Raw genomic sequence first — 13,027 nt, forward strand, 5'->3', positions numbered from 1 at the left:
GAATAATCCCACACTGCATGCTAAAATCCCTGCCGAAATCCCCTCCATATCGTTACTATCCAGAAGTCTGCTCTGATGACTTTATTTACACTCATTTACAGAAAGGGGACAAGCCCAGCCCAAATAGTTGTTGCTGTACTTGTGCAGGCAGTCCCTCAGATAAACTGGTTTGCTCTGTCACAGAGAAAGGAATATTGAATTTCCTTAGAGAAACAACACTATTGAATGAAAGGCAAATTGGATGTTTCCCCAGTCGCACAAAACCAGATCAGATTCACTCCCTGTACGCTCCAAAAACTCTCTACCCAGCAACACGACAAAAGCCATTCACCAACTTCATTGACTTCTAAATGGGCAATTTGACAGCAGCTGGTGTGAAGAACTCTGAAACAAAGTTTTTGCATTAAGGTGAATGAAGGAGTTTGCAAGCAAATCCATAAAATTAAAAGTCAGGAAAAAGGAAGGTAACATTCCAAGTCCCTATCTGGCTATCATGAACGGGACCCTTATGCACAAATGGATGTGGTAGGTTAAAAGAGGAATGCCTCCCAGCTGCCCTGCTGCTGAGGACGACACACACACACATAGCAGAGCAGTAGTATGATGATGCTTCTTCATGGTGAGAAGACTTGCTTGTCTAGGGACAATGTGAAACGCTACAGGGAGCTCGCTGAACTTGCAGGTGCACAACCCCTTTGAGGGGAAGGGGTGTCAAGATGAAACTGTAATAGACTTGTGAGAAAGTAGACAGTAGGATGTAGACAACTAGAGAACTCACTGGTATTTAACTGCTGTACTGCATGAAGAACCTTGTGTTATTTGCTCACAGCCACACTGAGCACCAGACCCCTCCACAACTGCAAAGCAAATAGCCCCGTTCTAGTGACACTTTCTGCAATGGTGCTGAAAATCAGTTTTTCTCTCCTGTGCTAACAGTTAAAGACCTCTTAACATGTACTCTAAGTGTACAATTTGGAACCTAGTCAGCTAGAACAGAGCCTTTATTGTTCCTCTGCCATTCTAATGATCTCAGATCTGTCCCCGTCACTTATCTCTTTTCTCTGAAGGGATATCAGCATTTTCGGGCCATTTATTACAAGCACCAACTGTTAGACTTGTACAAGAGACAATTTAACACACTGCTGACACTTCCAAGCTTAGGGCAATAGAAATTAACTATCTGCACTGTGCCACTCCTGCTCTGTACAACAACCATTTCCAAACTCCTTATTTCCCATGAAAAGAGGAAATCCACTGTCTAGCAAAGAGACTCTGGAAGTGAACAAAACCCTCAATTCTTGTCCCAGAGCTTCCACAGATCTCCTTTCAGATCATTATCAAGGCTCTCTAAACAGTTTCCAGCATCGGTTTCCTTCAAGCACTAAACAAATAATGGATATATACAATAGATGAAAATGAATTTGCCAGGGTGTATGAAATGCTTGAGAGTGCCTCACAGACACAACAACCTGACCACACACATCAGGGGGAGAAAGCATCTTTCTGCCAGCAAGAACTGCAACCTTTCATAGACAGGCAAGGAAAACAACAGGTACCACAAGAAGAGCCTCCAGGTAATCACAGAAAGAGAACCCAGGCTCCAAGGCTGAGGTCAGGCCTTTGGACTATCCATACGCAGAAGGAATCAGAAAGGACTGGGAGCTCTCAAGGACTGGTATTAATCTCAGCCATGCAAAGGAAGCTGAAAAGCCTCCCTCCTTCAGCTAAGCCTTAAGAAAAACAAAGCTGCAACTTGGACTCATGGAGCAGCTGTGGATCCCACACAACCCAAGGCTGATTTGGTTCAGTCTCTGTGGGAAATGGGGAGGGAGAGAAGGAAAGATTAACTGCATGGGGGAGTGCACTTTTCATTCCTTTTCAGAGGAGGACACAAAATATATTTATTTGTTTCTCTCTGACATATTTTAAAACATTCCCCCCCTAATAAATGTGTTTTACAAGCCTGGAACAGTTTGGGCAGAATTTTCAAGCCCTGCTAAGAAAGCTATTTGCACCAAATCCTTAAAGAGAGGGGAAAAATCAATGGCTGTTGTAAATGATGGTGTATTTCAGTGAGCATAGTTCTAATATTGGGAAAGATTCCGCTACTATTTCAACAGAAATAAAGAGCAGCAGACAAGTCATTTACAAATGTGTTTTAGAGAGGTAGCTCACCCTAATTCTTCACTGAAGTGATCTGCCATCAGTGAGCACGGCCCTTACCTTCTCCCTCAATCATTTTGCTTCTGTCCTCTTCCTCTAGGTCTGGCCCTCTTTTCAGTTCCTCTTTTACTTTCACGTCTTCCAAGGCAGTTTCCATAGCCATGACATCTCCAAGAGACTTCTGATCCTCTGTTTTGTGTCTTCTGGGTTGACTTCTTTTTCGCTGAGACCTAGGAGAACAGAAGTGTGATTTGACATAAAAGAACAGCCTTCAATATACAAAACGATCAGTGACTTAGCTGAATACAAAACAAAAGGACCTTCTTTGGAGAGAAAACACAAGGTAGCTAACAGTAGCTACAGGGCAAAACAGATATCTGAATGGAAACAGATGAACCTTGTATAACACAACATTTATGACCCACTCACAGCAGCCATTAATTGTCCAGGCTTCCCAAAGAGCTTTTTCCCACCATTACTAATGTAAGCCCATGAGCTGCAGCTAGAATTATTTTAATTGTATTTTAAATCTGCTTTACTTGTAGTTCAAAATATAGATGAAAACTCGTTATAAATTTTTCTTTAATCTTCTGCCTCCATTCCATCATCTCTTTTCATTCTGTACATGCCTCCCCATCACCATCCAGCTCTGAGGCATTACCCACTTTCTAAAAACACAGCATAATGAACGCTTATAGCATCATCAGTAAGCAGTTTGTGACTTTTCAGTAGTATAATCCACAAGGTCCAAGGCCTATGAACAAGTCTAACTAAAAGAAAATTGTATATTAATATGACCAGACTAATACTAACAAGCCAAGAGTGATGTTGTTCTTTCTAAAGAGTCAGCTCCACTGAGATGAGGAGATTACAGCAGCCACAATGCAAAAACCAAATGCAGGATAATGTCTTTTGGTTAGGAACTGCATTAGGAGCAAAGCACCCACACAGACAGGCACTCACTCACTCCCTCCCCCTGCTCAAGTGGGGCAGGGAGGGGAAAAGAGGAAGAACAAGAGCCAGAAAACTTGTAGGTTGAGACAGAAAAGAATAAAAAGAGAAATAAATCATAAAGGAAACCCACTCACCAGCTCCTACAGGCAGACCAGTGCACAGCCAGCCTCCAAACAGCCACCTTGGAAGCCAACCCCCCTCCCTCTTTCTCTACCCCAGCATTTATTGCTCTGTGTAATGTTTTATGGCATAGAACATCCTTCTGCCCATTGTCCCAGCTGTGTCCCCTCCCAAGCCCCTGCCCAGCCCCATCCAATTCACTGGGCAGGGAGCAGAGTGGGGCAAAAATAAAGCCCTGAATCGTGCGAGCACTCTTCAGCAACAGCCAACACATCAGGGCCTTATCAGCCCCAAAGCCCAAGCAGCCCCCTAAGCTGCTATGAAGTAAATTTGTTGAGAGTTGCATCTTCCACATGGCTTTGCACCTCCCACCCTGTAACCAAGTGCAGAACACAACCACGCTGCTTTCATCAGCCCCAAACTCAGCCTCCCACCCCGCTCATTAGATTTGGAGCACACTGGAATCCAGAGCCCTTCGTCAGGTGGCCAGTGAAGAAGGAAGAAGGAAATTCAACCTGAGCCGAATTAATAGTACAGAATATGAGCAGCAATTTATAATCGCCAGACTCTACCCATATGGTAACCCTCCAAGTAGGGATGTGAACTTTGCAAGGCATTCATCAGCAGGAACACAGAGCTGAACCCAGAAGCATCCACTTTTCACCCATAGTCTAAGAACACACCACCTTCTCCCAGGGAGAAAAGCAAGGTGGGAGGAGAAGCTAAACCTGTCAGACTTTTCCACTGCAGCTGGAACTTTCCATAGCTGGTGAAGCAAGCACTGGAGCAGAACCAAGTGCTAGAAGCTATTTTTAGTAAAGTGTGTGTTTTATTCCTGCCGTGTAGAAATGCCAGGCAAAAAAAAAAAGAACTAAATCACAAAGCTTTATACTCCCAGTAGATAAAAAAAGATTTTTTTGCAGTGCTCTTCTCACTCTGGAGTTGGGGGGAAATGAAGAGAGGCAAAAAGCAAATTACTGAAAGCAACCGCGCTTCCAGAACTGCATGCTGAAGGCTGTATGCTCCAGAAATGAAGCTGTTCTGTAGCTGACAATCTGCATATCAGAACCAGGCTTTTTGTGGATCAGACTAAACCAGTCTCTTTGCTGAGGCTATAAAGTAAACGGAGTTGAGTTTTTCAAGGTAACTAAGGATGAATGACCTTAGAGAAGAAATAACGCATCTCTCTGCAGAGTTTAAAAGCTCCATTTTCCAAGAGAGCTGGCAAAAAAAGCAGCGTTTGTTCTCTTTGAAGATCAGACCACAAAATAACTTAATTTAAGTAGATACATCTGTGAAGAGGTTTGGGCAGAGGTGAACCCCATTCTTCCAGTAAAGGCCATCCTGCTGAGAACAGTCAGTCTTCAAGTAAAATTATGTCTTTCCAAGACGCAAGAATAGGAGAGATACTACTGCTAAGCAGCATGCAACAGCTTCAGAACTGCTTTGGGATAATACTGAAATGGTCTAGGAAACAATGGATAGATAAGGAAAAATAAATACCTGGATCTCTTGCAATAGGCTCAGGTTAAGAGAGAGGCTTCTCTGCTAAGTCATAGGCTTAACAAGGGAAAATAATCCTTGGTGCTCATACAGCACCTTACACTGCAAACATTACACCTATCTAAGTAACCCTTAATAGCCACAGGCAGTAAAGAGATTCCCAGTTTCCAGATGAGGAAGAAAAAGATGCAGGGCCCCACTGGAGTTCACAGAATCACTGCCCACAGAGCATAAATCACGACTTCTGCCCCTGAGACTGCCCTGCTTTTCCTGGAGCTCACTAGAGATGGAATAGTTGAAAACCTTTCAGGAATATAACCTCTGGAGTGGAGCAACATTGCAGAGGTCAGTTACCTGCCAAATACTGTATTTATGATGCCTTTTGGAGCAAGGATTTAGCAGGGAACAGGCTTTCCCACTGCAGCAGTTGTAAAATAATGGATGAATCATTTCACATAGAAAAGACAAGACAAAGAAAGGAGCACCAGTCCAATGCCACAGTGGGTGAAAACTCCTGGAAGACAATCCCCAGTGCTAGAGAAGCTGGTATGTTACCTTATTCATTGCTAGAAGGCCTAAATAAATCAGCTATTATCAAATTACTAGGTCAACAGCTTTTAGACTGTCACTCAAAGTCCCTATCAAAGATGGTCCCAGAAACCTAAAGTCTCTGTAAAGCTTTTTTTCCCTGGATTTCAGAGAAGTGCTATTGGATCTGGATAAGGCAGCACAATTCCCAGAGACTGCCAACACTCACACCCAGAAATTCAACAAATACTAGATGACAGCAGAAAGAAGTAAGCTTATGTGCTACACTGCAAGCATTTGGGTAACAGGCAGAGCAGGAACGGGAATGATATAAAAAAGAAGGGTAAGGCAGCATATGGATGGGCACACACTTTACATCTGAGTACATCAAAGCCCTGTGATAATGCCATTTCCTAGACTACAGCCTCATTTTTCAAGCAAGCTTGAGGAAGGAAGAGAAGTTCTCCCATTGGCAGCCTATGTCTACAACACTCTAGGTCAAGTCCACTGTCTGAGACAGCAGCAGCAGCATTTCCTTATCTGCTCTGGTGAGCAGTTAGCTTTATCCACAACCAGTTCACCATCACACACCACTACCAATTCAGCAGATTATCTGTACTCTCAAGAATGGAAAACCAGACCAGGCATGAGAGCACTGGAGTCCTCTAATGATGCAAGAGGAGACCTCAGGACACTACACAAACCCAAGATGCAGTATGAGAAACCTCGATGCCCAAAGACTTTCTGTGCCCCCTTAAGGGAGCAGACATGACCAAACGAAGTGAAAAACGCTTTCAGAGTGACTGCTTTAAGAAACTTGACAGGGAAAAGAATGAAGTCATAGAGTTGATGGGGGAAGTCACATACCGGTGTTTGTTGTCCTCTTCCTCATCTCCTATCCTATAAAAGCAAGATTCCAACAGTAAAAGGTTAGCATGCCAATTTTTCAACTCCAGCATGCTGTAACACACAAAACCCGCCAACGTGTAGAAAATTAATACAGAGCTCAAAGGAAGCACAGAAAGGCATGCATAAAATCCCTTTTGCAACCGATGGGGCTTTTTTGTCCTCCTGCATTCTGATGAGTGAAGCTATAAATGTTTCCTATAGATTTTTTTGTCTTGCAGGCTAAGAGATGAGATGTGAGGGGGCACACGGTGGCCTACTTTCAGAAAACATGTGCTTCTCTAACATTTAACGGAAACAGAACAATGAGGGAGCACATTACCCAAGAAAAATCACAAGAGGAATCATTCAAAACAAACAGAACAAAAGGAGAGTTTGAACTATCCCAGACTAGGAATCACAGCGCTGAAAATCCTAGCAACAGAAAGCCAGCACAGTGCTCAGGCACAGCTCTCTGCCTTCCTGGCTTTTCTCTTTACCTGCGAAGCAGTTTAGTCTTCAACTCCGCCTTCGTCTCATTCCAGGCATCTAGTTCTGGGCTAGTCAGAGCTGTGGGTTTCATGTGGTCCAGCACAGTGATATCTTTTCCTTGTTTCCATAAATCATAACGTTCCGGTTGCAAAATCCGCACAAAGACATCCATGGAGATCTTCACCATGTCCTTGCGGCACGTACACTGCAAGAAAGAACCACGTGTCAACAGCAGGTCAGAGCAAGCTTTATGACTGAAAGCCATAGACTCCTCACCTACTGTCCCACAGGACCACCGGCTATTTCAATGCTGCTCGGCCTGGGAGTGTGCCGAGCGGGAAGCAGGATTTATGGAGAGCACTGTTAGGAAAACTCAATTCATTTAATGAAAACTAGTGTGGGACAGAAAGGCTGGAAATGCAATTTGGCCAAAGACCAGCAGGAACACACATGGTGCCCATGCTTCAAATCCCTGGCCAAGCAGAAGCTTCTCACCAGCATCACCAGCAAGAGTGGCTTAAGGGATTTGTATTGAGCACATTTTCCATCCCTTTTCCTTAAGAAGTTTTCAAAGCACCTGTGCACTGCTACGAAGAGGAATAGAGGAGAGCACCCCACAGCACACATCATCAATGAGCTATGGAGATTGACCTCCTCTGCCTTTAACAAAGGATGAAAAATGGCTTAAAAGGGCAACAGCCTGCTTTGTGATCCTACCCTCGAACCAACACACTGCAGCACACTTGTGTCAATGCCTTCAAATCAAGTGGAGCAAATCCCAAGTTGGGCAGGGCTAAAGGTCTCCAGTACAGCTCCAACCACCAGCAGCTTAAGAGTCTCACAGAGATGTAAAGAGTACAGAGATCATCAGGAAAGCACACGCTGAGCTATCTGGATGCTCGTCAGAGAAATGCCTTTGTGGGCTGCAATCTCCAGGAGCCTGCAGTAGCCAAGTTCTTTTCCTTACACAAATCTAACATGATGTATGTTTATATTTCAATTTTAATTTCATTTTATTGCTTTCATACTAGCAAGCATGAATAATGCACAAAGCCTCTTCCCTTTGGGGCTTCTTCCAGACCATGCCGCTATATTTCCTCAGCTGCTGCAGTTGTGTCACATTCACATTCCCATAATGGTCAAGGTATTTTTCCATACCCTTCCCTCAGACCCAGCAGCAAAATCCTACTTAATACAGCAGACGCTTCCCACAGCTGCAAAAGGGAATGTGCACGTGTGTGTGAGGGGTGGGAGAGGGAGGAGAAGGAAGGAGATGGGAGAAGATCAGGAGGAGACTGTGGGCAGAGAGAAGGGCAAGAAATTCCCTTTGCAATGAATTACCTGCTTTATCCATTAGAGCAAGACAAAAGCAGTAAGCCTGTGTTTCCCTGGCAGTGATACCCATTTCCATGTATTGCCTCTCCTTCCATACAGAGAGCTCTATTTCTTTCAAAGTATTTAATCATAAACGCAGACTGAAGAGCGATGTGGTCACCCAAAGCACAGAGCATGACTAAATGGCTACCTGGAGGACAGACCCATCCCTTCCAAATGATCAGTGAGAAATGTAAGGAACTCTGAGATCTAATGAAGTATCTTTCCATCTTTTCTCTGTTGCTCCCCATTTGGTAGCCAGACCATCACACCAGAGTGCTCAGGAACCACAAAGCTGTCTCAGCAACAGAGCAAACAACAGAATATTCCCAACTTGGCATCTCCAAGGACTGGCTGCAAGTCCTGAAAATGGGGATGGAAAACAAGACAAAAATCAAAACAGCTTTAGAGTTAGCTCTTTGCCTTCGGTTCCAGGCATTTCAGACCCAAAACAGCAATAAGAGCTTCCATATATTCACCAAATCTGCAAGAACTTAATTTGTTCCACCCTCTGAAGGCTTACCCTGGCCTCACCTCTCCTTTTTCATGAGCTAATGACTATTAACCAGCCCGGATAAGGACATGTTAAGGCAATTTGCAATCTAAGCTCAAATACTGTAAGAAAACGCAGAGTGAAGCACTTTTCAAACACAGAAACCCAACATTCTTCCTCTACTTCTTATTTTATTCTCTGCTACTCAAAGTTGGAGACTGTGGTAAAACATCTGACCACACCAGGAGCCCCGTCTCATCAATTAGAACTCCAAAACTGATAGTGGGAAATCTGTGGCTACTGGATGTGTAACCATTATCTTCTCTGCAGTGTTTTTCTTTTAATAAAAAACACGAATAAGTCTATAGAAAATAACAGTCAAACGAAAAGACTGTCTCCTCCAAGTAATAAAATCAAAGGATAGATGGAAAAATGCAGCCTCATTCAACCTCAACCTTCAGCAGCAGCATTTTTGTACAGCTATTTCCCTCACTTCCCAGCTATTAACACTAAACTGAACCCCATCTGTTCCATAACACATAAAACGTTAATGTAAAATAACCCTTCTCCTTATGCAGTAGTCACCAAAATGATGTATTTCAATTGGCACCTCCGGTTCTCATAGAAAACCCCCTCACATTCAGATGGAATCAGGGCCCACTGCACAGCTGTTTAAGACCCAGTAGCCTCCCACTTTGCCTTAATGGGAATTAAAACATATAACCCCCAACACACTCCAAGGTGAGGCTCTTCCAGCTATTATGGCACCATTAAATGCCAGAGCAAAAAAAAATTGTGCTTAAAGCTTTTCCTACCTGCTTTTCCGTAACAATGAAGCCTAAAAGCAAGCTGCTGGGAGAGAAAGATGATTACATGCAAAAGGCAGCTAAGAAATTCCTGCTGGACTGATGGGAACACACATTGCTAATGCAGATGACACTCCTAAGCTGCTCTCCACACACTTCCAGGCTGAGGCAAGAACGGCAGCTTTTGGAAGAAACACAAAGTCCTCCCAGTCTAATACTCTTGAACAGTTATCCAATTTGCTAGTGCAGTGCAGACGTGGTACTCGAGATCTAGTCAATACTCGGCCATGATGACAGAATAAACTAGGTTAGGCTCCAGTCTCATTTTCCTCCCACTCAGCTCAAAGCCACTTGTCCTGCACAGCAATGCTCTCACAGCTAGCCAAGCTTTCAGAAGCGACACAAGCACTCAGATTCCAAGGACAGGCCTGACACGAGCAGCAGGGATCCTGCAAGTGCACGAGGAGTTAAACTTTGAGGAGAAGGAGAAAAACCTAAAACACGTAGTTTTCATGTTTAATGGTTGGTGGTTGAAAGCTTGTGGGAAAGAAGATGAGTCTTGACCCCCTGTTTCTAGTGTAATTATCAGCATTGCCGTGAGTCTCGACAACAAACCAGTTCATTAGGAAACCCACTGGAAATCCTCTGCAGAGGTTCATAAACAAAACAATTAGGGAAAGATTTCCAAGGACTCCCCCTGGTCCTTGGCTGCAGGCATGACTTCTCCTTGTGTGCTTCCTTAATGTGCTTCCATAACGTTCCATGTGGATTTCTGTGGGTAGAGAGCTGGCTTTTTCTCGTTTGGCAAAGCTATTTTGCAGCCTCCACCAGAATTCCTTTCTACCTCTTCCTATTCTGTAGGCTATACCTGTAAGGATGCCACATACTCCCAAATCTTTCAAACATATGTAATCTTCATCCCTGCAAGACAAACACAACCACAGCGGTGGGGCAGGAGGGGATCATCTCAGTGGGGTCCTGGTTTATATACATGTCTCAGACAAGGCTGAAAGAACACAGAGGGAAATTCAGTGCTCTCAGCAGCACTACAAGAAGGGGATTCAATGAAGTATTAGTTCCCTTCTGTTGTGACACTCATTCCAGCACAATGAATAAACAAAGTAAGACTTTTATCCAGGGGTTATGATGTTGTCTATAGTGAACATCACTCTGAGGTTATCCCAAGGTATCATTTCTTCTGCACCATGAGGCTTGCAGTTGGTGAGAGGAGCCTACCCTGACCACCCCATGGCATTGCTGCAGGTCAGCACCCTGGGCTCATGCATGAACTGCTCAGAAAGCATGAACTGACATGGCTTGGTGAAGAGCTACAGCTCTGAAGTGCCAGGCACACGAGACGATTCTTGCTAAGTGACTGAAGATATCCTTTTATCCTCTGGTTTGATCGTCTGCTCTTTATTCTTTTCAACAGAAAGGCAAATGCTGTGCTGTATTACATCTGTAAACCAACAGATGAAGTAGTAAAATCCACTATTTTGGATCCCATGGATGACAAACAAGATCTATAGGCAGTTTGTAGGAACATGAATAATGATGTTTGGTGGAATATGACGTGTCAGTACCTGAAGTGACAACCTCAGGTTTGCTTCTAGCACATCATCCAATTCTTTGCCCTGGTAATAGCAAGTATTCCACAGCAACATTTTTCAAAAGGATACAAAGCTAAAATATATCTTTTGCAACTCTAAATGCTATGATTTAGAATCAAGGGAGGTCTGATGCATACTGAGGCAAGAGGTTGTGTATCAGTGCCTTGATTAGACCCCTCTGAGAACCGCACCCCAAATGAAGCACTTCTGTCTCTCTCCTGTAATAATCCAGACCCACTTGCATGTATTTCTGAAGCAGTTAAAGAGCCTGGTAAAGCAAGAGCCCAACCTCAGACATCAGGATTCAGAAGCACCCAGCTACGAGCCGCCCCAGGAAAATGCTGAAACTGCAAACTGCCACCAGGGAAGCAAGCTGGGAGATGGCGTCAGCAGCATGGGCTATCAGGAAAGGCAAGTAATGAAGCCAAATGGAGTTAAACAATAAAAGAGGTTGTTCATAAGCAATCTACTCCCACTGCACTGTAATAAAAAGTGGGCTTTAAAGTGCTCTTCATGCACAAAGTGAAGGGGCCGAAGGGTAAAAAATGTTGCCTTTCAGTATACTGAAGGACTTGCTGCAGAGGACATCAAAAAGGAAAGGTACCTGATGAGAAAGTGTAATGCCCATTCACAGCTTCTTTATGCTTTCACACTGCCTTTCAGAGCTCCAACATCACCATTTCTGCAATTCTTGAACAGAACAGTTATTTGTTCTTAGCTGGAATGTAAGACTGCTCTTCCTATCTATGCCCCCATGTGTCAGCCCTGAAGCAGTTCCAACAGAGCAACACCAGCTGCATATGAAAGCACAATCTATGGCAGCTTCGAAAAGGGGTTTTTGATGGCTTTGCCATACTAGCAGCCCCAAAGCCAGACGACCCTTAAGCCTCCACTCTGACACATGAATGATTGGGGCTGGTACACTTTATCAGGGTCTCCCATGCGACAGAGAAGCTGAATGAACAAGCTGCAGGGAGCACATTCTTCATGTCGCTATTTACCACAGCCACAAAGCACACCACAACCTCCACACGATAAATCACAGGGTTAGCGAGGCAGAGAGGGAATGGGAGACTGTGGCAGCCCAGCAACGTCAGGACTCCAGGGTTCAGGGCAGCTTTCCATCCCAGAGATCCAGCACTTCCATCACAGGCTCCTGGAGAGTCAGCCTGGCCTGGCAAAGTCATTTTTAAGCAGCATTCAAAATGTCAAGACCATGCTTTACACCTTGCAGTAATTAAGCAAATTAGGCTGAGAAGCATAAATGGGCCTCATCCATTTAACAAATACCTGTTTAAAACCCAGCACCTTCCCAGGTCAGTGTTCCAAGGGTTACCCCAAGCCCTGAGCACAGACAGAAGCAAGGTGCCCCAAGTCACCCCAGCCCAAGGTGGGAACGTCCCGGTTACTGTGCATCAAGTCCTGAGCAGTTTATAACTATGTCTGGGATTTAAAATAAGTTTAACTCATTCCTTCTGCATCTCTTCTTACTTTGCACACTGTGACAGGTGTGACCAACTCATGTTGGTCAAACAGTGCTGTATTCTAAAAAAGCATTCCCCGGATTTGATCCACAAAGGATGCCAACGTGAATTCCCATCACGTATTTGGGAAGACCTAGTGACAGCACACCAGGATTATCTATGGGAGCCCCATGATTAACTGAAGGTCCCTCTCCCATCCCGAGACAAGGCACTGACAGATGTGCTGTTCAACCACAGCCTTTCACACTGATGAGGTGGCAGAGGCAAGCTGTGCTTGGCCTCCAAGTCACCTTGGCTGGAAAGAAGTCAGCTGTAACACGAGGTTCCTCGAGGACAGATGGAGACATTCACATTGACAGTAAATGGGGTAACAGTTAAAGAGCTCTTAATTCTTAGACTTCTGGGCACAATGTCCAGCTGTATGCAAGGCACCTATTTCCCAGTGGTCTGTCACCATGTCATTGAAACCTGAAGGGAAGGAGGATGTTATACCTTTCCTCTGAATGTAAGGAGATTGACACTCGCTGGGAACAGAGAGCAATCAGTGCTGAGGATTTATACCCAGCATGAGAGATGACATGAATTTTGTCTGTCACATCCCAGCACTCAGCACTG

At 44.4% G+C, this 13,027-nt stretch overlaps 1 protein-coding gene across 2 annotated transcripts in view; it reads right to left on the reverse strand.

Moving 5' to 3' along the window:
* Positions 1-13,027, reverse strand: part of KDM4B (lysine demethylase 4B) — a 64,218-nt gene that overhangs the window by 22,458 nt on the left and 28,733 nt on the right. The window contains exons 8-10 of one of the 2 annotated variants that reach the window (XM_062618739.1): positions 6,654-6,850; positions 6,136-6,168; positions 2,224-2,393 (exon numbers count right to left, since the gene is read on the reverse strand). In XM_062618739.1, coding sequence (XP_062474723.1) covers positions 2,224-2,393; positions 6,136-6,168; positions 6,654-6,850 — 400 coding nt within the window. The remainder of the gene's footprint in view (positions 1-2,223; positions 2,394-6,135; positions 6,169-6,653; positions 6,851-13,027) is intronic. The other variant, XM_062618740.1, reaches the window with a different exon arrangement.

Source organism: Pezoporus occidentalis, unplaced genomic scaffold, assembly GCF_034315485.1.
Source record: "Pezoporus occidentalis ecotype Australia unplaced genomic scaffold, CSIRO_AGI_Poc_V1 ctg202, whole genome shotgun sequence".
Taxonomy (NCBI): domain Eukaryota; kingdom Metazoa; phylum Chordata; class Aves; order Psittaciformes; family Psittacidae; genus Pezoporus; species Pezoporus occidentalis.